This window comes from Tasmannia lanceolata, unplaced genomic scaffold, assembly GCF_043159265.1.
Source record: "Tasmannia lanceolata isolate RefF3 unplaced genomic scaffold, GAP_Taslan_0.1 ptg000015l, whole genome shotgun sequence".
NCBI classification, from domain to species: domain Eukaryota; kingdom Viridiplantae; phylum Streptophyta; class Magnoliopsida; order Canellales; family Winteraceae; genus Tasmannia; species Tasmannia lanceolata.
In genome coordinates, this window is record NW_027518692.1 from 51,118,521 (window position 1) to 51,143,221 (window position 24,701).

General features: G+C 37.0%; 2 protein-coding genes and 1 long non-coding RNA gene across 12 annotated transcripts; all 3 read right to left on the reverse strand.

Annotated features, from left to right (window-relative positions):
- Positions 1-1,770: 1,770 nt before the first annotated feature.
- On the reverse strand, positions 1,771-11,528 carry LOC143892267 (uncharacterized). Its single transcript, XM_077396759.1, has 8 exons — positions 11,254-11,528; positions 10,231-10,326; positions 8,746-8,829; positions 7,474-7,634; positions 4,501-4,618; positions 4,188-4,323; positions 3,615-3,793; positions 1,771-2,127 (listed from the first exon to the last, which is right to left on the reverse strand). The coding sequence occupies exons 1-8, from the start codon at positions 11,455-11,457 to the stop codon at positions 1,888-1,890; spliced, it is 1,218 nt and encodes a 405-aa protein (XP_077252874.1). The 5' UTR covers positions 11,458-11,528; the 3' UTR covers positions 1,771-1,887.
- Positions 11,529-15,849: 4,321 nt separating this feature from the next.
- Positions 15,850-16,314, reverse strand: LOC143892064 (uncharacterized). Its single transcript, XM_077396535.1, has one exon. The coding sequence runs from the start codon at positions 16,312-16,314 to the stop codon at positions 15,850-15,852; it is 465 nt and encodes a 154-aa protein (XP_077252650.1).
- Positions 16,315-19,271: 2,957 nt separating this feature from the next.
- Positions 19,272-21,342, reverse strand: LOC143846731 (uncharacterized). Of its 10 annotated transcripts, none has more exons than XR_013234828.1 (7): positions 21,060-21,342; positions 20,372-20,925; positions 20,171-20,230; positions 19,833-19,914; positions 19,636-19,685; positions 19,455-19,516; positions 19,272-19,336 (listed from the first exon to the last, which is right to left on the reverse strand). It is a non-coding gene; the product is annotated as an uncharacterized LOC143846731 (long non-coding RNA). The 10 variants fall into 10 exon arrangements; XR_013234835.1 differs by having other exon boundaries at positions 19,833-19,900; positions 20,903-20,955; XR_013234833.1 differs by having other exon boundaries at positions 20,903-20,955.
- Between the last annotated feature and the right edge of the window lie 3,359 nt (positions 21,343-24,701).

Sequence of the window (24,701 nt, forward strand, 5' to 3'; positions counted from 1 at the left end):
CTGATATATTCGCACCCACTCCAGGATAATCCGCTCCATTTAACGTGAATTGACGTAAAAAAAGAAGGGTAACTTGAATAGACTTTAACGGTTTTTGACGTCAATTCAGGTTCAAGTGGTGCGAACAATCCTACCGGGGTGCGAATTTATCATTGCCACACTTTTTTTGTTTTTTTTATGATGTTTGTGATTCATCCGACACGTGGAAAGACAACCTCCGAAGCGCACGTTGGACTAAAATACGAGTTTTTATATGGTGCCCGAGCCAGAAGTCCAGTGTAGGTGGTACCAAAGAAGTACCGCCCTTGATATTTGATCCAACAGCAAGGGCGGTACTCTTTCGACGGTACTTGACGGTCGGGCACCATATGAACTGACTATGCAGAAATTCACTAACAAATGTTTACACCATAAAGTTCAAATTTAAAAGAAAGTGCACATGAGGATTGCAAAGGAGAAGTAGTCAATGTTTACACCTTCAAATTCAAAGGCGGATTACATGTCAATTTACATGTTAATTGCAAAAGGAAGAGTAGCTACTGTTTCAAATTTGAAATCAGACCACATGTTGATTGCCAAAGAAGTACTTAAGAGAATTAATCAGGGCCAAATTCTATTGATAGAAGAAGAATGAAGAGGATCCTGACAAAAACATCCAACTTGTACCTTTTCTTTTTATCTAAGAGTAGTTTGTAATGTAGATCTTTTATCCCCTCTAGTTTTTACCTGTATTTCGTTTGAGCACATTCAATACATCAGTGGACTTGGGTGAATTACATTTTAAGACATCAGTGCACTTTGCCTCCAAGAAGGATTTCTCTAGTCATGTCCTTGGGTGAATTTTTTTTTTTTTTTTCTCTCTTTACACTGGGCCCTGTTTGGATTGTAGGATTTTTTTTTGGAAAAGTCTGGAAAGGAAAAATATTTCTAAAATTTCCTATTTTTTTACACAAAATATAACTTGAACCAGCACTACTCAATTTTTACCTAGAGGTACCTTGGATTTCTGATAACATCCCTCTAAATTATAATCATATCATTTTTCTCTGAATTGTGGAAAGAAACGAAAAATTCGCAGGAAAAAAACTTCCACCGGAAATATTTTTCTGGCAATCCAAACATGGCCTAAATGAATTATCAAGTCTCGTACACAAGGCATTTGAACCAACAATCATTTGATCGCAGTTCGCACATTACTCGAATTCGAGGCACACTTAGTTGGACTGGCATTCGAAAAACCTTCAATCAAGGGTATTTCATATCTTGTAAGGCTCTGTTCGTTCGCGTTCCCGGGAGACCAAATCCCGGGAAAACACTCCCCTTTTTCCTGAGAAAGCTAAAATTCGTATGTTCACTTGTCTTCATGGGATTTTGAAGGAGCCTAGGTGGAAAATGTCACATCTGACATGGAAATTGGGAAAAATGATGTGGAAATGAGTCTTTTCTCACAAGTGTGAGATTCCTTTTCCCTTTATTCTGGTGGGATTTGCTTTCCCAGGAAAACTAGTGAAAAAAGGTGGGCAAGTAGTTTCTCGGGAAACCTTTTCCTGCACAATTCCTGTGCAAGTGAATAGGCGCGGGAAACCTTTTCCTGCATAGTTTCCCTGGATTTCTTTTCCTAATGCCACGTCAGATTCCCGGGAAACCTTTTCTTTTCCTTTCCCGGGAAAACAAGTGAACAGAGCCGAGTGTGGGATTTTTGCACCTCCAACATGTCCTTTCTGTTTAAGATCAAAGGAAAATCCTAACTTTGATAGGTCACTGGAAACATGATATCAGACTTTCCTTTTTAATTTAATGGAACTGATGGTCTCAGGAAACTAGTCAATACAAAGCTTCCATGGAGAAAAAAATAGAATCCCAATTGAATTTCTATACCAGGTCTGCTCAAAAGATTGCTGGGTCTTTGTATCTCTTGAAGATATCCTCTATTCCTGCTGCCACTTCAGAAGGCAGAGGACGAGGAGTTGTCAGAAATGCATCAATGTCTTCTTTCAGTTGGTCGACAGAAGTTGCACCAATGATAGAACTTGCCATGAACGGACGATCCCGCACGAATCCAAGCGCAAGTTGAACAGGAGTCAGTCCATGTTTCTTGGCTAACTCAATATATAATCCTGTTGTTTCCTGAAAATCAGAAATGTTACTGAGCATTTCGTTCTCATATTGTAAGTTTCATTAATACGCACAATTTGAAGGAAAGTTTAAAATACCAGGTGAATGCATTTGGAATTGCATGCTGCCAAATTGATACATTCTAATTTATCAGGGAAATGAAATTCCATTATATTGGGTTTCCTTTTCTTTTCTTTTCTTTTTTTTATCAAAAAAGGGATTTGCTAGCGACCATCGCAGAAGGCAGTTCTTGGACCGGCTGTTGCATGAGAGCAGCCACATCGGATGAATTAAATGAAAAGACAAAAATGCAACAGCCGGTCTGAGAAATGCCTTCTGCAATGGTCGCTAGCAAAACCTATAAAAAGTTAACGAAAATTTTTAAAAAGGCGAAAAGCAATCTAAAATTGTTAGTTGGAATAAAATGATATTTTGCAGAAAATCGCAAGCATTGAACAGAGCCTTGGAGAAACAAATTGAAGGGTTAAATGGACAAACCAAGATGCTACCTCCTGGTTTATGTTTGAATTCTAAGCTTGACAACTTGACAGCCCACAATCTTGGAAATTGTTATATGCATGTTCGGAGCTTGCTACCTTAACCATTGGAATTTTATTACATTGTGAATTATCACATTGAGTCTTGCTACATTTTTTTTTATGCGTGAGTCTTGCTACATTGACTCTAGTACATTGGGAGCATGCAACATGACTTTGTTATATTGGAAATCTATTGTCTTGGGAGTTTTCATTCTTGGGACTTAGTTTTTTTACCTTTTACAATTGATAGTGTGTTAGTGGTTACTTAGGAAAACTAAGTTAAAAAGTGTTAATCTCAGATTTGAATTCCAGGCTATAACTTGGGCCTTGTATCTTTTACCACAAGTCATTTTAGTGAAATTTGAAGTCTTTTGAGTACTACAACAACTTGGGCATTATTCTTTGCGTACCACAAGCCATTATTTTTGAATCTCATCTTCTCCCTCCATCTAGTTGGTTTCATTCCAACAGTTTAATTATACAGCAAGTTTTAAGAAAAGTCGGTTAAAATAAAAGAAAACTACATATATTTGGCCATTGTAACGGGAATATGTGTTGGCTTCAAGTTGTTTTACAGAATTTAGTGTAGGAATCATGCATAGCTGACAATTATCAAGCTACATAGTAGATACAGATAAGCATCTCAATATCAGACACAATCAGCTACGAAAAAAATGACAAGTTGATTTAATACGAGTCGAAAATACAAAAAAAAAAAAAAAAAAAACATTTTAAAAAAGTGAAAACAGAACAGCATGTAAATAGTATCTGAAAGTAAGAAAAACAGATGGCATCATGTAAAAATAGCCAATGACGTGTATCTGACAAATGCGTCTGACCCAAACTTTCAGAAAATTAAGTGTGCTTTTCATGGAAGTATCTAGCTACTTTGAACATTTCAAGTACCAGTATCCAAGAGAGTATGCGCATAATTTTAGATAATCGCATCAAAAGACATACCTTCGCAAGGGATTTGCTGTATCTTTCCATGTATCCTGGAAAGAGGTTCAACCGTCCTCTTTTTGCAGCTTCGGAATTGATATCTAAATACTTTCCAGAAAGAGATCCACCACCTAGGGGGGAATAGGCAAGTAATCCAATGTTGCAGTTGTTTGGGTCGCATACTTCAACCAAATCAACTGCACATAAACAAAACCAATTGAATCTGACTTTCGATTTCTTGATGTGATCGATAGAACATTGAAGGAAATTAGCTAACTGATGCAAAGAAATAGGATTTTCAATGCTTTTGGACAGTGTCTGATATTCAAATAACTCAAAAAAATAAGACAAAAAAGGCCATTCTAAGCTAAAAAAGAATAAAAAAACTAGATCGACTATTGAACCAAGTCTTAAGCCAAGTGAGGATTAAGAGCACATATTGGTCTAGCGAAAGATAATTCCTAGATAAAGAGAATTACATATGAAAAGTTGTCGGGCTTGGAGCTCATAATAGCACATGGAAATAAAACTTCTTTCCCAGATTCTACCCAAGATTGAATTCTAATGAAAGATTAACTGTAAATGATTTACCTTCAAAACGACATCTGAATAGAAGACTATAATTGTTTTGGATGCTAACAATCTTTGGTAGTCCTCCAACCTTTGCAGCATGAATGAACTCCATCACTCCATATGAAGTTTCATTTGAAACACCGATGTAGCGAACCTGCATCCATTGACGAGAGCCACTGAATCTTACAATATTTGAAAAAGTTGTGGGTTTAGAAGGGAAAAATGTTTCCAATGGCACATGATATTTTCACGTGTCAAAATAATTCTTTTGTATAGCAATAAACTAAACAATTGCAAGGTAATGCAACAATATACTTTGTCCAAGGATTACCTTCCCCTCATCAATGAGTTCCTGCAAGGCCTTCAGTTGCTCCATAAATGGCACACTGGGCCTCCACTTTGAAGGATCATATAAGAATTCACCAAATAAGGCCACATAACGATCTGGCCTGAAACAATATATTAAATTCTTTAAAATATGAAACCAAAACACTACAGTGCATCTAAGTCAAGTTTTCCATCTAAACATTAACATGTCAAAAAACCTGCACAGTGAGATACGGTTGCTTACCATTCCAAATGTACACATGGAGCTCATATTGGAAGGACAGAAGCAACTCATTATATAGTATTAATTTAGAAATGGATAAAAGGCAATAACAAAGATTGTGAAGAAGCACAATAAAAGTTTAAAATTTAACTTAAATATGAAAGAATGCCAATGATGCATTTGGGAGAGAAGCATAAAAAATTGCCCGTCCCCTCGGGACGACCCCCCCCCCCACCACCCACACAAAAAAAAAAAAAAAACCCACCACCGCTGCACACACACACACAATGGATGGTTGAAACTCAACTTTGAAGACATCTATAGAGGAAAACCGGGTCCTCCAAGTATTGTAGGGTTGAATTGTGACTCAAACTGTCAGAACATAATGTCCTCCGGTTTGATAGGGATTTGTGACTAATGAGGTAGAGGCTACAGCCCTCTTGTGGGGTCTAAGGTGTTATGCAGATCATCTTTCTCTCACCTTGATATTAGAGGGAAACTCATCCAACGTAATAGCGAGGGCGAGCAACTCAGCACTGGCTCCATGGAAGTTGTCCAGAATAATTGCAGAAATCGGGGACTGTTGCAAGAGGATCAGTCCCCAATTCTCACACAAACTCCGCTCTACAAATGAGGAAAGAGACAAGCTTGCCGAAGGGGGTGTGGACAAAATGGTTATGGAGTTGATAGTGCCACTGTGTAAAGAGTAGTTGGATGTATTAGGAATGTTTATTTTGGGACCCCTTAGATCAGTGTTTTAAAACTCCCCCGCGTCCGCGTTGACTCCCCCAGTCAACTCCCTTTTACCTTGGCCACGTCTGCGTTGCACCGCATCCGCATTCCGCATGTTGCCCTATGGAGTCAATAGAAACTCCTTTGACTCTCCCAAGTTATGACCGCATCAACCGAGTACTCAGCCGCGTCAACCGTGTTCTTGGCCGCCTCTAATTGCTCGATCTTCATATCGTCATACCCATCGAATCGGTTATCAAAAAGAAAGGAGAGAATGAGATGTAAGTGATGAAATCATGGTCCCATCTTTAAAGATAGCCTATAAAAATAACCTGAATTCTGAGGAAGAGTCCTCGCTTTGACTATAATAGAACTGGAAGATCTTGACTAGGGGTGTAAACGAGCCGAGCTTGGCCAGGCTCGGCTCGGCTCGTTAAGGTCAAAGGTTAGGCTCGGGCTCGAACTAGGCTCGGCTCGGTCAGGCTCGGCTTGGCTCGCGAGCCGCTCGCGAGCCTTATCGAGCTTGGCTGGTTGCGTTATATTAAAAAGAAATTTGCTAGCAAACTTCTACTATTGCACTTCTCGGGCACGTGAACATCATTTTTGCAGAGATTCTCGCACATGCAAAGGCCCCTAGCAAAAGCAAAAAAAAGAAAAAAAGTAATCATTACGAAAAAAAAAGTGAATAGCTGAATGTGTATAGTTTTAAATGAAAAATTACCGATTGAAGTTAAAAAGTTATTACAATTACTAAAAATTTACCAACAGAAGTTACGACGTTATGACAATTACGGAAATTACGGAAAAAAGTTATGACTTATGATAATTACGCCTCACCTGTTTCTACTTTATTATATTTATTACTATTATTTTATACGGTTTTTATTAACGAGCTTTAACGAGCCGAGCCGAGCCGAGCCTGGCCTAAATTGGGCTCGGCTCGTTAAGCTTAACGAGCCTGGCAAGCCGGCTCGGCTCGGCTCGTTAAGGATTCGAGCCGAGCTCGAGCCGAGCTTTTTTCGAGCCGAGCTCGAGCGAGCTTCCGAGCCCGAGCCAAAATTGACACCCTTAATCTTGACCATGCATGTCTCAGGGCCTTAGATAACATTAAAGCACAAAAGAAACGAGTGGCGTGGTCCTATAACAAGCGAGTTAAAGAAAAAACATTTGAAAGTAGGATGTCCAGAAGACCATTCTACCAGTGGGAACTAGGGATCCACGGTTCAGAAGCTTTCCTTCACCAATCAAGCGCGGGACGTACTACTGATTGATTCCAGACCAGTTTGGCCGGGGAATCCTTTTTATATAATAGAACGGAAAGCAAGCAAAGCGAATTCCAATGATTCGAGATCTGGATAGCGCATTGAGCTAAGCAGCAGAAATTGGACCTAAAGCGCCGACGCCGCATCCGCGCTGAGTTGACAAGGATTTTTCTTGGCCGCGTTCCGCGTCGCATCCTAGTTTTTAAACACTGCCTTAGATTGTAATCTTGTCAGGAGACAAATTGTTCCCCGCATTGGTTTGGAATCTGTTGTAAGTTGTAACACCGGTGGGATTTAATAAAGACTGTTTTCAAAAAAGAAAGAAAGAAAGAATGCCAATGATGCACTCTGGAATCTAGGACAGGATATTCCTTGAGGCAAATTGATAGGTGTTGAGATGTAATATGATGCAACAATCCCAAAAGTTATGGGGGCATTTTAGGCTTTCTACAAGTCTATCATATTAAAATACATTAGGGATCATGTCGGAGAACACTCAGGTAATCCCTTCTCCCTAACTCTCGTTTCTCTTCTCCTCTTCCCTTCTATCTCTCCTTCTCCTCCTTTCTTTCAACACTTTCCTTAATGTTAGCGGCAAGGGTACAATTAGTGTGAGTAGAAATACAAAATAAATTTATCACCTAGTGAATTGGATTCAAGCCTAGAGATAAAAAACAAATTCACTGCCTAGAATTGGATTCAAGCCTAGAGATAAAAAATAAATTCACCACCAGTGTTCAAGCAGTAATAGAATACTGACCAGTGTATTTGCAGTAAATCAATGTAGTCTATTGAGAGGCGCTTCAGGCTTTTTTCAACACTTTCTTTAATGTTAGCAGCATCAACCCGCAAAATGGTTGCATTTTCACGCAAATAACTAGACCGCTCTGAGTAACCACAAACCTTTGTGGCCACAATCACCTGCATATCATTTAAATACTGGTCAAATGGCCAAGTGTCATCGCAAAACTTTCAGATTTTTCAACTTCAGTGCTTTAGTTTTTTGCTTTTAGAAAAGGATAACATTCAGAATTTCTTAAAATATGCCTAATTGATTTCTTTACCAACTATCTATGGATTAAAGGCTAACATCATAAAAAAATCAATACCAAAAGTGTTTAATCAAGTATGATATTAGTTTACCTTTTTAAATATTTGAAGATGAATTCACGAAAGCTGACTTATGCATGATCTGATCTATAGATTATGTTTTCTTGTAGTACCAGCATATCATGGTAAAATAATATGAATAAACATATAAAAATATGGTTCAAATCAACTGCAATAAATTATCTTTGTGTGGAAATCTGACTTATGGAATATGAATTTAGGAGAACATTACGAATGTCTAAAATAAGTTCTGAGAAGATCCCATACAAATTGTTAAAAGTAGCACATCTTCTTTACTCCATAAATGTCAGCATGCATCTAACCTCTCTAGCAATTTACATTTTTATTGGCCACTGGGGTGTACTAAATCAAGCACCACACTAACAAATTGGGTCATGAAATGGACACACTATGTCACCGACTGCCTTTATCACAGCAACTAATCGAGAACCATATTTCGGGAGTTATGCTAGGTGAACTGCTAATATGACTGAGTAAATAACCGACAAAATTTACACTCGCCACGACACCATGCAAGAAAATCAGTTCTTTGAATTGAACTTAGTTTCTTACAATCATTATTGTCTTTTTAGGTGTTTTCTCTTCCTCTTCACTATACCCTCTGCCACTCGCCAGTTCCATGTTTTGCAATGGACAGATAAGGAAAATTAGGGACAGGGATGGTGAGATAAAGGGGATATCATTTGGTTAATATAGTCAATTTGTAGACTTAGGTTTCTTTTGTTGAAAAGTGAAGTTTTCTCATACTCAAAACCTCAACTTCATTATATCACAACGATGCCTGCTAATTTTGATGCTTACTTTTTAATGAATGGTTGTCCCTGCCCCGTTATTCATGTAGGTCTTTTATAGTCTCCCATATTAAATGCAAAATTTAAGCTGGACCAATTAATGTGCATACCTTATCACGGCTCTGAGACTTCAGCCAACTACCAACATAAAGATCTGTTCTTCCTTGTGTCTCCTTCTTCATTGGAATTGGGTACTGCCAAACACAAAATTGAATGGAAAGCAGTCTGGAAGTTAAGCATATATTTTTTACCAAAGCAAATATTTGAACAAAACTATTTAACTAGAAAGATGTAAGAATTTGTGTCATGGTGAAGAAACCCATAGCATTTCTTATCAAACACTTTTACCTTTAATAAAAATTCATAAGCTAAAACATTGATAGTTTAATATGAGATACATCAACGAACAGGTAATGGCATTCAGAATGAGGTCCCTGGAAATTTTTAGAAACAATAATAGGTGTGGGTACCAATGGGCAATATAATGAAGATATCACCAGTTTGTCCGAAGAGTAATTCTTCATTTGGAATGTCATAAATCACCATTGTTAACTAGCCAACTTCTCCAAAAGCTTAAGCTGTTGGAGAAAGGGATTATTTATCTTTTATACTTTAACACTCCCCCGCATGTGTGGCCCACTTGGCAAACACGTGGCACATGTGGTCCCACTTTCGGCTGACCATCGCATGTGGATTTTTGCTATCCGGGAGGTTTGAACTCGAGACCTTTGGCTCTGATACCATGTTAACTAACCAACTTCTCCAAAAGCTTAAGCTGTTGGAGAATGGCGTTATTTATCTTTTATACTTTAACAACCATAATAAGCAAATATTTCAGTTGTAAAGCTCTGGTTCTTGCTGTTAACTCAGAACTAACTTATTCCTAATTTCTGAAGCTTTCATGTCTATAAATCTTGACATAGATAAAGTGCTCATTTACCTTTTAATGCTAATGAGAGTAATCTCTATCCAAAAAGTTTCTGAAACTAAGGTGTTAAAGCCCTACCATAGAATTTCCACCGGTATTTTTTTCAAGGAGAATGCAGTTCACTGAGTAGGCACTGTGCCAAACAACAAAGTCTTAATAATATTTTCTAAAGAACATGAAAGGCACCACTAAAACCATCAACACTGAACAAAGGAATGCAAAAGAGTCCAACCAGAGCCTAAACCCGTATAATAAAACCAAGCCACTGATGCTGAAGCACTTACAAAGTAAGATAATAGTGAAGCGACTATTGCTGCCTGCCTCCTAGTTTAACAAAATTTATAATGGCAATTTAATGAAAACAAAATTATTTTTCCATCAGAAATATGAGCACCAGTAATGCAAATTTTCAAATCATCTAAAGAAAATGTGTAAAAAATAACGCAACCCAAATTTTCAGCACACTAGTAATTTTCAACAAGGTCCAATAAGGCAATAAGTTTCTCTCTTACCAATAAAATTTGAAAAAGAGAAAGTCCCATCAGTTAAACATGGTGTTATCCAATTGAAAATTAGGATGCCAATCCCAGACAAAAGCTCACATGATATCAAATACTATTGACCGAGAAAAGTAATCCAAATGCATGAATCAAATAAAATAACTTACTGCTTCTGCGGTATCTAAAATATTAATCCCATGTTCAAATGCATAATTAAGTATGTCATGTGCCTCTTTCTCTGTGTTTTGTTCCCCAAATGTCATCTGAAATACCATGAGCTCACATTAGTAATCCTCAAGTAAGAATACAACTACCAGTGATTAAACAATCATTTTCCAGGAGAAGCTTTAAAAAAGAACAAGATAAAAAATAAACTTTCATACCCATTAGTCAATACTGAGAGCAATACATATCCAAAATTACACTTTTTTTAAACATCTTTCTTTAATAATTTGAAAAGTAAATGTATTCATTATACAAAAAGTAAAAACCTATAATACAGTTAACAAAAATAAATAAATAAAAGTCACCCTAAAACCCACCAAAATCCAAAGCTAGAGTATAAACAACTAAAAATACAAAAACGTCGGTCAAGAACATCTTTGCCACATTGATTATTCAAACTTGGGATTCCACATACTTCACTCTAAGACACATATTTTCTCTAATATTTTTTCTCAGTAAAAAATTGACACTTTTCATACCTATTATCCATAAATAAATAGTACAACACATTCTTGCAGATCACCCAAAAACCAAAATTACACTTTCTTTTAGAATCCATCTTTCATAATTTGAAAAGTAAAGTACCCATTATCCAAAAAAGTACACCTAAAATACAGTTAACAAAACCAATCACCCAAACCCTTAAAAAGCCAAAGTTAGAGTAATCAGTAACCATAAGAAAAAAAATAGAAAATCCAATAAAAACCAATATAAAAAGAGAAAAAAACATTTTTCATGAGTACCCACAAATGTAAAACATTTTTTTAAGAACATCTTTGTCACATTCATTATTCAAACATGAGATTCCACACAGACACATTTTCTCTAATACTTTTTCTCAGTAAAAAAAGCACTTTCTTCATACCTATTATCCATAACTAAAAACCCACATTATTCAACAGGCAAAATTCATCTTATACATAACAAGAAATACAAGTAAGTAGTAAAATGACATAGAGATTTACAGTTCCAAGGGTAATTTCGCTTATTTGAAGATCTGAGTCTCCGAGCTTCCTATACTTCAAAGAATTATCTGCCTGTTTTGCTCTGATGGGCGCCATGAAAGTGCTCTTTTTGCCCTTAAAAGTTCTTGGGTTTATGAATTTAAGGCGAGATTTTTCACTCTTGTTGGAGATAAAACCAGGATTTAGAAACAATGACGAAGCCATAGCTTAGACCAGTGGAGGAGACAGGGCAATCTAGAGGACTTTTTAAATCAGGATGAGAATTGTCAACCCGACCGAAAATCAGGTTGGGTTAGGTTGGGGTATCGGGCAACCCGACCCGACCCGACCCGTAACCCGATTAATAGTAATATGTATTGATATTTCACGTTTTTTTTATGAGTTTTGCCGTTTTGGGGGTTTCTCGAATGTTGGTGAATTGGAAACCACAATCTATAATTGATTCATTAATTCATTTTGTATTTCATATTCAGATTTGATAATTGTATTATGTAAAAAAAGAGACAAAACAATTATAGACTTTGAAAATGAATGATGTGTGGTGCTACTAGAGTGGAACAATGCTTTGCTTTTATAGGTAACAAGCATCTGCTCGGCAGGTCAACCCGACCCAACCCAACCCGACTTAGGAAATCAGGTTGGGTCGGGTTGGGTTGGATTAACCAAACCGGGTTAAGATTCGGGTTGGGTTAGGTTAGGGTTGGAGCTGAGGTTGAAGTTTCTGGGTGGGTCGGGTTGGCCTCAATCCGACCCAACCCGACCCGAGTTGCACCCCTACTATTTTAACTGAAACTTCTTGTTATTGCCGACCCAAATTAAAATGTGAAGGTATGGCCAACCACATGTACAAAAGCTAGGGTCCAACTTGGGTCGGGCTCATCCGGAACCTGACCCGATTTAATTTTGGGTTGGGTTAGGGTTGAGGCTTGTGTCCTCTAATTTATCATGATTTTCTTAGGGTTATGTTTTTTTCTTGTATTTTTTCTGTTTGGGCCTAGGTGAACCCGAACCGAACCCGACTTTAACCCGACCTGTTTTGGAAAAAACATGTTAGATGGGTTGGGTTAGGGTTGAGAGATTTAGACGTGGGTCAGGTTGGGTTAGGGTTGACCATTCTCAATCCGAGGCTCAGGTTGGGTTGAGTTAGGGTTGAGGGAATACTATCTCAGATTGGGTTAGTGTAGGCCTCAACCTGATCCAACCTGACCTGAGTTGAACCCCTAACAAAAGCAGATGGCGAATGGGTTCATTGATATGATCAGTGCCATCATGATGAGATGATCTAGCAGAAAGGCATTTCACAGTTGGTTGTTGCATGAGAGAGCAGCCACCTCAAACGAATTGAATTAATAAGACAGAATCTGCTGAAAGTGAGCCTATGTGGCTGCTATTCTTTTCTTACTATATACCTTGTTTTGACCGTATCACACTATGTATCATTTGATAACCCAAGAAATTCTTGTGCTTGTGATTCAAGTATAACCCAAGAGCAGCCACATAGGATCACTTTTCAACAGATTTTGTCTTATTCATTCAATTCATCTGAGCTTGCTGCTCTCACATGCAACATCCAGCCGCGAAATCCCTTTATGAGGAAGTCGATCCCTAGCAAATTCCAGCCTATATTGTTGAGAATCATTTCTAAGCATCAAACAAAGATAGTTATATTTTTTTCGGGTTACCTTTTAAAATCAGAATGCAAGAGGGAGTCACTTGAATTGGAAAACAAAGTTGAGAGGTTGGAGAAGATCATGAAAAGAGCTTTGTATGTTTGATTTGGTTTTAGACAAAGAGGAAGCCATTATAATCATCATTGTTCTTGCTTATAGTAGAATCTTTCTTTGGCCAGCTGGTCGGTGAATTATAGGCAACTTTGTCTGTCACACCCCCAACTCGGCAGCACAAGCAAGGGATGTGGCAGCGACTACATGTCCACAGGGCTCTGTCCCATAAGCATGCAAGGTCTTTAACCGAATTTCAAAATTCTTAATAGGATAATTGCAAATAACATCAATGATGATCAAATAAGCTCAATTTTCATAAATTTGCTGAAGTCATCAGCAAATCTATAAATCTTATATTATAATACTGCTCAATAAAGAATGAAGTGTGGGCCTCTAAAATACGGTAGTTACAATGCAAATTAAGTTTCCAATTATCAAATAAAAACGAGAATAAACTAAATACTTTCGTCTTCCAACATCTTCTCTAGGTATTTCCACTGGCCTTGGTGTGACCAACCCGACTAATCATCTATAATAAGGTAACTTCAGAACGAGTTAGACAACTCAGTAGGGAATCACTGTTAACTAACCAACTTCTCCAATAGCTTAAGCTGTTGGAGAAAGGTGTTATTTATCTTTTATACTTTTAACACTCCCCCGCACGTGTGGCCCACTTGGCAAACACGTGGCGCATGTGGTCCCACTTTGGGCCGACCATCGCATGTGGATTTTTACTATCCGGGAGGTTTGAACTCGAGACCTTTAGCTCTGATACAATGTTAACTAACCAACTTCTCCAATAGCTTAAGCTGTTGGAGAAAGGCGTTATTTATCTTTTATACTTTTAACAATCAGCAGCCTTAACTAGCCTGATCAAGCATGTAAGATAAAACTTTTCAAACAGAGATTTATTTGCAAAAATATAAGTAAACAGATAGATACAATTTCAAAAAACGATAAGAATTCTTAGGTCAATGTATCCCAAAGTTTTGCAGCTACACTTGAAAAATACAAAATGCCGTCCCTGTGGGAGGGTTCACTTTAACATTACCTCGTGGTATAAAAACATAACATTGCTACCAATGTTTAACCCCCACTTGGCAGGATCCACTCAATGGTCAGGATGAGATTAAAACAAATTCCAAATAGAATATATCCGGAGTTCACTAAAACAACTCCAAAACATTAGAATCACACTGCAAAATACGTTCACAATCTAAAATCAATGCTTATTTATCAAATCAAAGAAATTTTTAACAATTCAAATCAACCAATTTCTTTATATACTTGATCAAAACGATTTATTCAAAATAATTTTTCGTAACAAATAAGCTTCAATGGTAGGCTCCCTTTACAAAGCTACTTCAATATCAAATAAGAATCCATAGCAAAATCATTTTTCAAAACAGCTTTCACACAGAATAATTTAGGAACGTAACCATTTTCAAGTTTATTCGACATAAAACAATTCCACTTTTCAACAAGATTCAACTCTAGAATAACTTTTCAAATCTAATTTAATATAAAACTTTTTTTTTAGAAAATAATGTGGTAAAATACACTACAGAAGACGGGAGATCACTTACCTCAACGAAATTCCTTTGGAGATTCGTCTTTTGCAAGAAAGATGATCAAGATCCAGCAATAAGAGATGAAAATCTTCCCAAGCAAACATGATCGTCATTCATCCAAAACTTGTACCCATATTCTTATCTAAAGAGATTGGAGGAATACTTAACAACGGCCTTTATTCCCTTTCTGGCTTCCCGAAGCACTCAAACCCCAATTCACCTATTCAATATTGCCCCGCAAGATAGCCACAGGTTCAAATGGCATCTTATCTAACATGTCACTCGTTTTTTTGAAAATACTATCATGAATGTAACCCATGCACTCATAGTACCCTAGTTATGAAACAAACTAGCGATGCTTCCCCATACTATATTAAAGTATCCCAACCCTTCTTCTACAAATCCTAAGTGGCCGCATCCTTAAAGAACTCCCCAAAATAACAAATCCCATTTGGTAGAAAACTATCTTCCTGCATCTTATGAAAAATAACCAATACGAGAAGAGAACTCCAAGTATCTAATTTTTGGGGTAAAATCATCATTCCCTTATGAGATCATGACACGTGTCATCGTACCAGCCAACAGCCCACATGGCCTCTGCTTTAACTCCTCTGAAGGCCATTCCCCACAATCTCAAGTTCGATAGGGTTCCACATGGATTGAGTCCAATGGACCATCCTTAACCTACATAGTGATTCGGTCCACGTTAATATGGCCAAGTCGAAGGTTCCGTATGTAAGTTGAGTTTATAGTGTCCCTAGCTCTTTTCAGAGTTGAGACACTCGTATCTACTATGCTCTCAGTAATGCTAACACTCTCTACGACATTCAATAAATATAGACCATTTATACAAGTACATTCAACAATACAGGAATTTCCATGCTTAATTAAAACATTTGCAGTAAAATTAACTGAATATCCATTAACAAATAACTTGGAAACTGAAATCAAATTCCTCCTTATTGAAGGTACATATAAACCATCTTTCAAAAATAACTTTCTGCCGCTTGAGAACGCTAGCTCCATGTCACCTACAGCTTGAATTGTAACCGTCTCATCCATGCCCACCTGTAGGTAGAGCCCCCTTCAGTCAACCTTCGGTTTTCCTTGACACCCTACAACACATTGCAAATGTGTGAGATCGCACCAGTAACCACACACTAAGAGAAAATAGGACCAATCACAATGGTTTCAATAATAATGATCTGTGACATACCTTCAGAAAGATTGCCACAATGCATGCTCACTTGGTAAGCCCTGCAATTCCTCTTACCATGCTCGATCTTACCGCAATGAAAGCATCATTTGTTGCTCTGTGACTTCTTCTTAAAGCCACCCTTCTTATTTACTAGGACATTCTTCCTCAAGCCTTTGCCTTTCCTATTCTTACCCTTGCCTTTTGGTTTGGGTGTGGTGGGTATGCTACCCTCCGCAACGAAGGTAGACTTGCGGTTCTTTCTCGGGGGGTTCTCTGCTGACCGAAGCATGTTTAAAAGGTCCGACATTGTGACCTCTAACTTATTCATGTCACAATTTAACACAAACATATTAAGGGATTCAGGGAGAGAAGCTAATATAATGTCAACCTGAGATTCCGCATCCATGGAGGCACCCAACACATCCATCTCATACAGATAGCCCATCATCTTGAGCACATATTCCCTGACAGGGGTGCCCTCCACCATCTTGGTGGATCCCAAGCCTTTCATTGACAACTGCCTAGCAGTGCGATTTTGCTCTCTGAACATCTCTTTGATATTGGCCATGATATCTACGGCCGTCGGCAACCCTTGATACTTATGTTACAGCACATTGCTCACTGATGTCGGGATATAACACTTGGCCATATCATCGTCATTATGCCATTTAATGTACCTATCTTTCTCCTACAGGGAGGCATCAAAATCTGGCACTTTTGGTCCCTCGGCGGTCAAGATGTAGTTGACTTTTGTTGCCATCAGCACTATCATTAAATTCATTTTTTCAGTCCCCGTAATTAGGGCTAGAAAGTTTGTTATCATCTAAAATCCTAGACAAAGGACTGAGGGTTACCATTTCTAAATCTACATGCAAAGGAATACAGAGAGGCATAAGCAACCTTGTTGATAAATTCATTTCATGACTTATATCCATCTGACATAAATTCATTTCATGAATTATATAAAAACCTTTTTTTCTTCAATAGGCATCGGAAGCCCATTCATGCAACATTGGACACTAGCTTTTGCCTCAAGCATTCCCCTGAATGGGTGGATTCATCTAATCCATCATGTCCCGCATGATAGATGTAACACCCGGACCTATGCACAAATGCATTAATATAATCACTTCCTTGAAAATGAGTGTCCTTATCAAAATTGATCTTATGATTATTTCTTTGAAATGATTGTCTTTATCAAAATTGACCTTAAGGTTCTTTAAAACTTACATTGGGTGTTTTTATCAGTTAAAGCATTTTTAAAACACTTTCCAAATTCTAGAAGGTAGATACATAGATTTTTTTTGGTTAATTAATTAGATTTTATTAGTTAGCTAGTTTACAAGTTAGAACCGTCCCAACAAATTAATCCATATCTTTTTATAGATTTAGGTGGTTTTTTGCTACGAATTTAGGTTTAAAAGGTGGGGATGAAAACATCCAAGTCGGTGGCTATAGTTTCCTTTCCTTTTAAAACTAGTTTTGTTACGGAACGACGTTTCTTGTGTCCGTAGTTGTTGATTTTATCACTACTAGAAAAAGTGCACGTGCGTTGGACAAAGGTATTTTACGACAGATAAGTGGAAAAAAACATTTTTATTTTATGGCATAAAGCTTTCCATCTCCCCCTGCTAGTAGGCATGCAAACACTGAAGAAGATTACAGCATTCAGCATATGTGGCTGCAACTACCCCAGAACTCAATTTTGAGCTATAAAACATTGTACTCCCAAAAAAAATAAAAAGAAAAAAAAAACTTATCAAAGTGCAGATCAATCTTGTTCTCAGTTCCAATTGCAAGGTCCATGATTGCCTGTTCTTTCCATTTAGACAGTCTTGACTCAAGCTTTATGGATTTGGGGATGAGAATGATTGCAGCATTTGCTCCAAATGTTTTCTTTTATGGATTTGGCTTTCAGAACACAAGGTAGGATGGGAATGATTGCAGCATCTGCTCCAAATGTTTTCACATCTTCAGCCGTAAACTTTTATTTCATTGTGTCATACAGCAATCTTTCACCTTGAAAAGCCATAATCGATATTAGAGAATTAATAAAGAGAGCATACAATTATTAGCTCATATATGTGATTCCAAGAGAAACTTTTAAGCATCAATAATTTTTGTCTCCAATCATATAGTAGGTACCATATTGGGACACCAGAACTGATTAGAAGCACTATCACTACAACAGAGGACTGAAATGAAACAGTTTCTATGAATATTGTCCCAGATTTTTTCAGAAGATTGCAAATTTTTTAAATATCATTTTTAATGATTAAAATAAATGAAAAATAATTGTTCCATCTGAAAAAAGCCCGGGAAATGTCTAGATTTTTTCAATCTCATAAACAGCTATTAATTCTGAAAGCAAGTGGGTTGAACATCTGTAGAAACAAGTTAGAGAAAAACAAAAAAACAAAGAAAATGAGATAAAAATTACCTCATTATAAATATGTCCTAAATCAGAAGAACTTCCATGAGAAGGGAGACCAAGAGCAGCTCCCTCATTGATAAAGACAAAAACAAGTCCTGAACAGCCTCTGAAATTTCATGGTTTGATGTCAATTACATTTCTCCATGAAACTCAATAAAGAAGAAATGAAACAACATGGAAATCCTGAACCAAAAAATTCAAGTAGAAACCCAAAAAAACAACATAGCTCAAAGATAACCCTTTCTTGCCTCCATAGGTAGATAAAGCCCTTCCTCAAGAGAATTAATGTTGACAAATACCAAATCAGGTTAACATGGTTTGAGTTCTAAAAGAAAACTCAAATTCAATTTTGTTTACTTTTACGGTATAGCGATGAAAGAGAGGGAAAAATGAACTATTGTGGGAACTAATGGAACTATAAGAGCAGAAATACTTTTTCTCCTTTATTTTTAAAAGCTAACTGAAAAGACAACAAAAAATACGGTAGAATTTGGTGCTAAATCATCAGAATAAAATATGTTGTGAGAACAAACAAAACAAACCCAAGGCAGTATTATTAAAGCATAAATCTAAAACGTGAGCATTCAAAAAAGTGGAAGAGAGTAAAATGCAAGCTAGTAAGGATATTTAAATGTAAATCAATTTAAAATATTGTACTAATGGCCACTGCCTATAAATGCATCAATCCATGTTTATAAGAAGTAGAAGACATGATTATAGAGATTTATCATGTAATTTCAATCAAAATCTAAAAAAGTATGAAATTAAATTGAACTTGGATCCAAAGATTAATAGCTTTACAATTTATATCATATTAGTTCTGGAACATAATCCGGAATTAATAGATCTTGAATTCTTGAGTTATATTTTGAGTAGTAACAAGTAACAAATTCTGGAGACCTTTGCCAGATTGGTTAGAAGCTTTTTCCTTTTCTTTTTTCGAATAATCTGGCTAGAAGCTTATATACTTCTTTTAGAATACCACAATTGTCTTTGCCATATCTTTATCTAATAAAACTGGTAGGGGTCCCCGCCAAACCCCAGCTTACTCATATAAAAAAAAACAATTGTCTTCGCATTTAATCCATTTAATCCTCACTAAGCCCCACAAACATTAGGTCTTGAATTTGCCAGATCAGCAACGAAGTGGGCTTCGCTGTGAATGACACAAGAGTTGAAGACTATCCTTAGAGGAACATTAAAACATATGAGAATGGTTTCTTTGCCATTAAATAATATTTCAGCTATTCATGAATGAAGTTTCTCCGGTATACCTCACTAAGCCCCACAAACATTAGGTCTTGAATTTGCCAGATCAGCAACGAAGTGGGCTCACCTGTGAATGACACAAGAGTCGAAGACTATCCTTATAGGAACACTAAAACATATGAGAATGGTTTCTTTGCCATTAAATAATATTTCAGCTATTCATGAATTAAAGTTTCTCCAGTATACCTCACTAAGCCCCACAAACATTAGGTCTTGAAGCCTGGCAACCTGCCTTTCTACTGAAAAACTACATCAGTCTTCACAAAAACAACAACTAATGCCTGAGGAAGGGCTTGAAGATGCTCCTCTACCATAAATCCCAAACGTATAATACGAATGCTAATGACATATAGGGAAAAGGTAATGAAAAATTATTAACTTACATTGGCTCTGAAAAGCATGAGAGTTTGAACAACCTCCCAATGACCATACTGGCAGGTTTGCATCAAAGCTGTATGTTTAAAACTGAGAAACGCAGAGTGAAACTTGATATAATTCAAAGTCATAAAAAAAATTCTCAGTTATAACTTCAAGACAGGTATATTCAAATTAAGCATCAATGTGGGTAGTGAACAATGGAAATTAAGAATTAAACCACTATTCTCCAAAGTGAACATTCAAAGAAAATGCTGTCAATTCTTATTAATTCATAATGACACAACTAACAGGAAAGAAAAAAAACAGAATCTGATGTTTTAAAGGTAAAATTGAGACTGATTACCTGCCCTCTATAATTCCTGAGATTAATTTCAACGCCAGACTCGAGCAAGAGAGAGGCTATCTAAACATAAATAACAGAATAACCATTAACCAATAAAATAACTTTAAGAAAGCTAATAAGAAACATGAATTCAAAAATTAGCCGAGTTTAATTGATTCAAAAGGGGAAAGCAATTGGTATGAATGAATTGACATGGATTACCTCATGGTGGCCTTGAGCTGCAGAGTAATGGAGTAGGGAATTACTAACGCCAAATGTCGAATACTTGGCCAGGTGAGGATTATATTATAGAGCTTTGGCTTCCTGAAGATCCCCATCTCTTGCGGCGGATACCAGGCGCTCCCCAGATGCAGAGCATCCAAAGAATTGCCCATAATGCTTAGAAATCCCATGATCTCTATATTGTGCAAAAAGGGGGGAAATAAAAGATGAAATAAATGAAAACCCTAGTTTCTAAACTGCAAAAATTCCTTACTCATCACCCAAATAACAACAACCCAGATCACCTCTCCTACATATATCCAAATGAATTTACCCATCTTGCTCAGAAATCTCATGATCTTCATAATTTATAAGAAAATTAAAAGAGAAAAGAGAAAGGAGAACCCAATTTATCTCCCCTCACAATTACTTATTTTCAGCCAAAAGAAGAACAACCCTCATCAAAATCTCCCAATATACAACCAGAGTTCAAAAGGGAGAGAAGAAAAAAAAACCTAGTTTCAATTTTACCTCCACCGTGGAATGGTGCGGACCTGCAATCCAGCACAAACTGACACAAAACCCTTCAGGTACGGAGGGAAAAAATGAAAAAAGATTAGAGTCATAGGGAGAGAGAATCTTCTGGGTAAAAAATGAGAGAGGGAAAAAACAACTTTCAATTTTTTACCTGATTCAGTGATTCATGAGAGAGAGATAGGAAAGTGTCGCGCTAGGAATGGAGTGTGTCTCAAAAATCTAAAAAAAGTCGATGACGGAGAAACCAAGAGACAAAACACGCGGCTTACATGCTGCAGGATTTTTACACTCGTCTTTCCAGGCAAAGCAACAATGGAATGGCGAAAATGCCCCAGAAAATGGGGACGTAGGAGGAAGAATTAAAACACAAGGGTATGGAATAATGGCAAAAGATGGTTGACGAATTTTCAGTGGTTTAGGCTTTTAGAATAGAATGGATTGTACTATCATATGAGTGGTGGAAACCTTAAAGTGGACGTAACGGGTGTCTATATTCATAGATTCCTCTCTTGAAATTTAGCCAATAGGGTAGAGGCCACAGGAGGTACAGATGTCATGGGTTAGGTGCTTGGCCAAGGACTAGTTTAGATTGCCCATCTTTTATAGATAGAAAAAAACAGATTTGTTTGGTAAAAAGCAAGGACGAGAGAGACGAACAAAAAGAAGAAGATAGATGGAGAGAGAGAGAGAGAGAGAGCGTGAGAAGGGGGGGGGGGGGGCATAGGTGGTATAGATGTCTTGGGTTAGTTGCCTGGCCAAGAAGTAGTATGGATTGCCTATCTTCTATAGATAGAAAAAAACAGATTTGTTTGGTAAAAAGCAAGGACGAGAGAGAGGAACAGAAAGAGGAAGAGAGATACATAGAGGAAGAGAGATACATAGAGGAAGAGAGAAAGAGAGGTATAGATGTCGTGGGTTAGTTGCCTGGCCAAGAAGTAGTATGGATTGCCTATCTTCTATAGATAGAAAAAAACAGATTTGTTTGGTAAAAAGCAAGGACGAGAGAGAGAGGAACGGAGAGAGGAAGGGAGATACATAGAGGAAGATAGAGAGAGACAGAGAGAGAGAAAGTGTGTGTGTGTGTGGGAGAGAGAGAGAGAGAGAGAGAGAGAGAGAGAGAGAGAGAGAGAGAGGAGGGGGGGTGGGGGGCATAGGAGGTATAGATGTCTTGGGTTAGTTGCCTGGCCAAGAAGTAGTATGGATTGCCTGTCTTCTATAGATATAAAAAACAGATTTGTTTGGTTAAAAGCAAGGACGAGAGAGAGGAACAGAAAGAGGAAGAGAGATACATAGAGAGAGAGAGAGAGAGAGAGAGAGAGAGGGTTCTCTGATTGGAAAATCTTTTAGGTATTTTCTTCTTCCTCTTTATTTGTTTTGATTGTTGTTTTTAGGGTTTGAGTTTAATTTGGATTTAGGGTTTTCCTTTTGGATAGATCCAATGTGCTGATTGTAGGATTCTTCGTAGGTTTATTATTCTATTGAATTACTTAGGTAAAATTAGGAGTCTTGATCCGAATTTATTTTGGGCTAAATTAATGTGGAATTTTCTAAAATCCTTTGGGGTTTTATTTGATAACCATGATTAAGAATGATTTATAAATGTCTTACGCAAATTGATTGAGATTTGACATTAATTTTGAGATTAATTGCTCATAATTTGATTCTTTGATAAGGATTTGAGTCATCTTCTAATTTTACGGATTAATACTAATACTAATAGTAAAATTGAAAACGGAAAAGGAAAAGAGAGCAAGGAATTATATTTTAGAGTGAATATATTAGAGGCATATTTTTTATATGCTATTGGATTTTGAAACTTTAATAGTTTTATTTATTATAGGATTGGAGGAGGACACTTGAAAATTTAGAAGCGATTGTTTTGGGAGTTTACTTTGGGTGGATAAGGTAAGTGACTGTATATCTTATCTAGTTATTTTTCTACGTGCATTCCCTAGAATAAGTTACTTGAAATGGACTGTAAGTAATTGTATTTGATTTCAAAATGGTTATTCCTCCAAAATCAATTGTTCACATAGAATGGATTTGAAATATGTTTTATATAGTTTGGGAAAGATTCTTTGTTCACACCATTGAATTTCGTATGTTTTGAGCCTATGATAGAAATCTATTTTAAATTATACTTCGAGGCAAGCATTCAAATACTACTGAAACATATGATTTGAGATTACTCGTATATATGATATTTTGCCTACTGATCCTTTGAACTGAAAATGTGTTGCACGTTACATTCTGTTTGATTGCCGATATTTGTTTTGAAGGTTCCCAGTCAGACTAAGAACTGATCCCGTTTGTTTGGATTAAATGCTGGCACATGATCCTGTTTTACTCACCTTATGGTACTCTTACTTAACTGTTACTGTTATGCTCGCCATAAGTGGCGACCTATTGAACTGGTCTTGTCATAGGATAGAGTATACCCGTAGTTCCAATGACTGCAGATTCCAAAACTGTTTTCTTTTCTTAACTGTGCACTGTTTACGAAATTAAAAGAAATGTCTTAACTGCTTATCATGGATTAAATCGTGCATGTTTTCTGAAAGCAACTTTATTGTCTTATTCATCGATTATTGAAAAGCTTGCATATTTGATTTTACATTGTGAAATGGATTATTCAATGATTTCCGCTTCTATTATTTTTATTTTAGCATGTTTGTCTCAGCTAGATAAGATTTATAATTGCTTGCTCACTTATTACCTTACTCTTTACATAACTATTATTTTTAGATATTCAAGAGGTTTAGGATCATCGTGGAACGGTGGTTGCCTTTAGGAGATTGTTTTCAGGAACCAGGATAATATCAAATAGTCGTGGTATTAGCTCATTTTAGTCAGACAATGATTTATTTTACTTTACCATGGGACCACATGATGAACCATTTGTAGAACGTTATGCCTTTTTTATTTCAGTTATGGATGAATCCCTTTATTTACCAATTTTATTATGGCATTGTGATTAAGAATTTATCAAACCGACTGGCCAATCATTATTTAAAGGCCTATGTTGAGATCGAAACTGTAAATGACTTTCCTCACAAATGTGGAGTATTTCTTATTGGGCATCACTATTGATCCCATGCGTTACCTGATGACCCATTGCTACCCGTAAGTAATCCTATTTTGGAGACCACTATGAGATAGACCAAAGCCATAAGGCGCACCCACCGACTAAAATAACCCCTCATGTCGAAGGATGTATAGAGGGTCCTGACTGACAGAATAATCTTATCCAAATCCTCATCCACAGGCTATTTTGTAAAGTGATCCAGTTCAGTGCATGAACCATTCACGGTACCCATTCCACCTACTTAGGGTCCACTACCCCAGTGACCGAGATAAGACACCCGAATGCGTATATAAAGGCAGGTCCGATGCTGGTTGTGCACAGGTTCGAGATGTCAAATCCTAACCCCAAAAATGAACTTCTAGGTCTGCAAAGAATTGGAAGGTCATATCTTCCTACCCCTTATGATATATAGGTTCACGCCAATGCTAGCCCACCAATAGATGTCATAAAATAAGATTTGTAATGAATTCAATACAACAATTATTTAGGACATACAATCTAACATTGTGTCCAGGAATAGATGTCCTGTCTCAACCCAACCAGGAATGTTTTAGGTCTAAAAAGAGATGGAATATCATTAATTTCTTCCCATCTCTTAGGGTCTATGAATCCATGGGCATGACCATTCCTACCCAACGATGCTGCCTATGGACAAACGCATGTCAAAAGGAAACAAGCACATCATACACTTCAATACAACAACTACTC

Bases quoted from the DNA above. Each gene is read 5' to 3' on its own strand.
- LOC143892064 (XM_077396535.1), bottom strand. From the start codon at position 16,314: ATGGCCAATATCAAAGAGATGTTCAGAGAGCAAAATCGCACTGCTAGG.
- LOC143892267 (XM_077396759.1), bottom strand. From the start codon at position 11,457: ATGGCTTCGTCATTGTTTCTAAATCCTGGTTTTATCTCCAACAAGAGT. The intron at 10,327-11,253 runs GTAAATCTCTAT...ATGGTATTTCAG, and splicing joins GCGAAATTACCCTTGGAACT to ATGACATTTGGGGAACAAAA. The intron at 4,619-7,473 runs GTCAGTATTCTA...ATATTGTTTCAG, and splicing joins GATTTACTGCAAATACACTG to GCCAGATCGTTATGTGGCCT.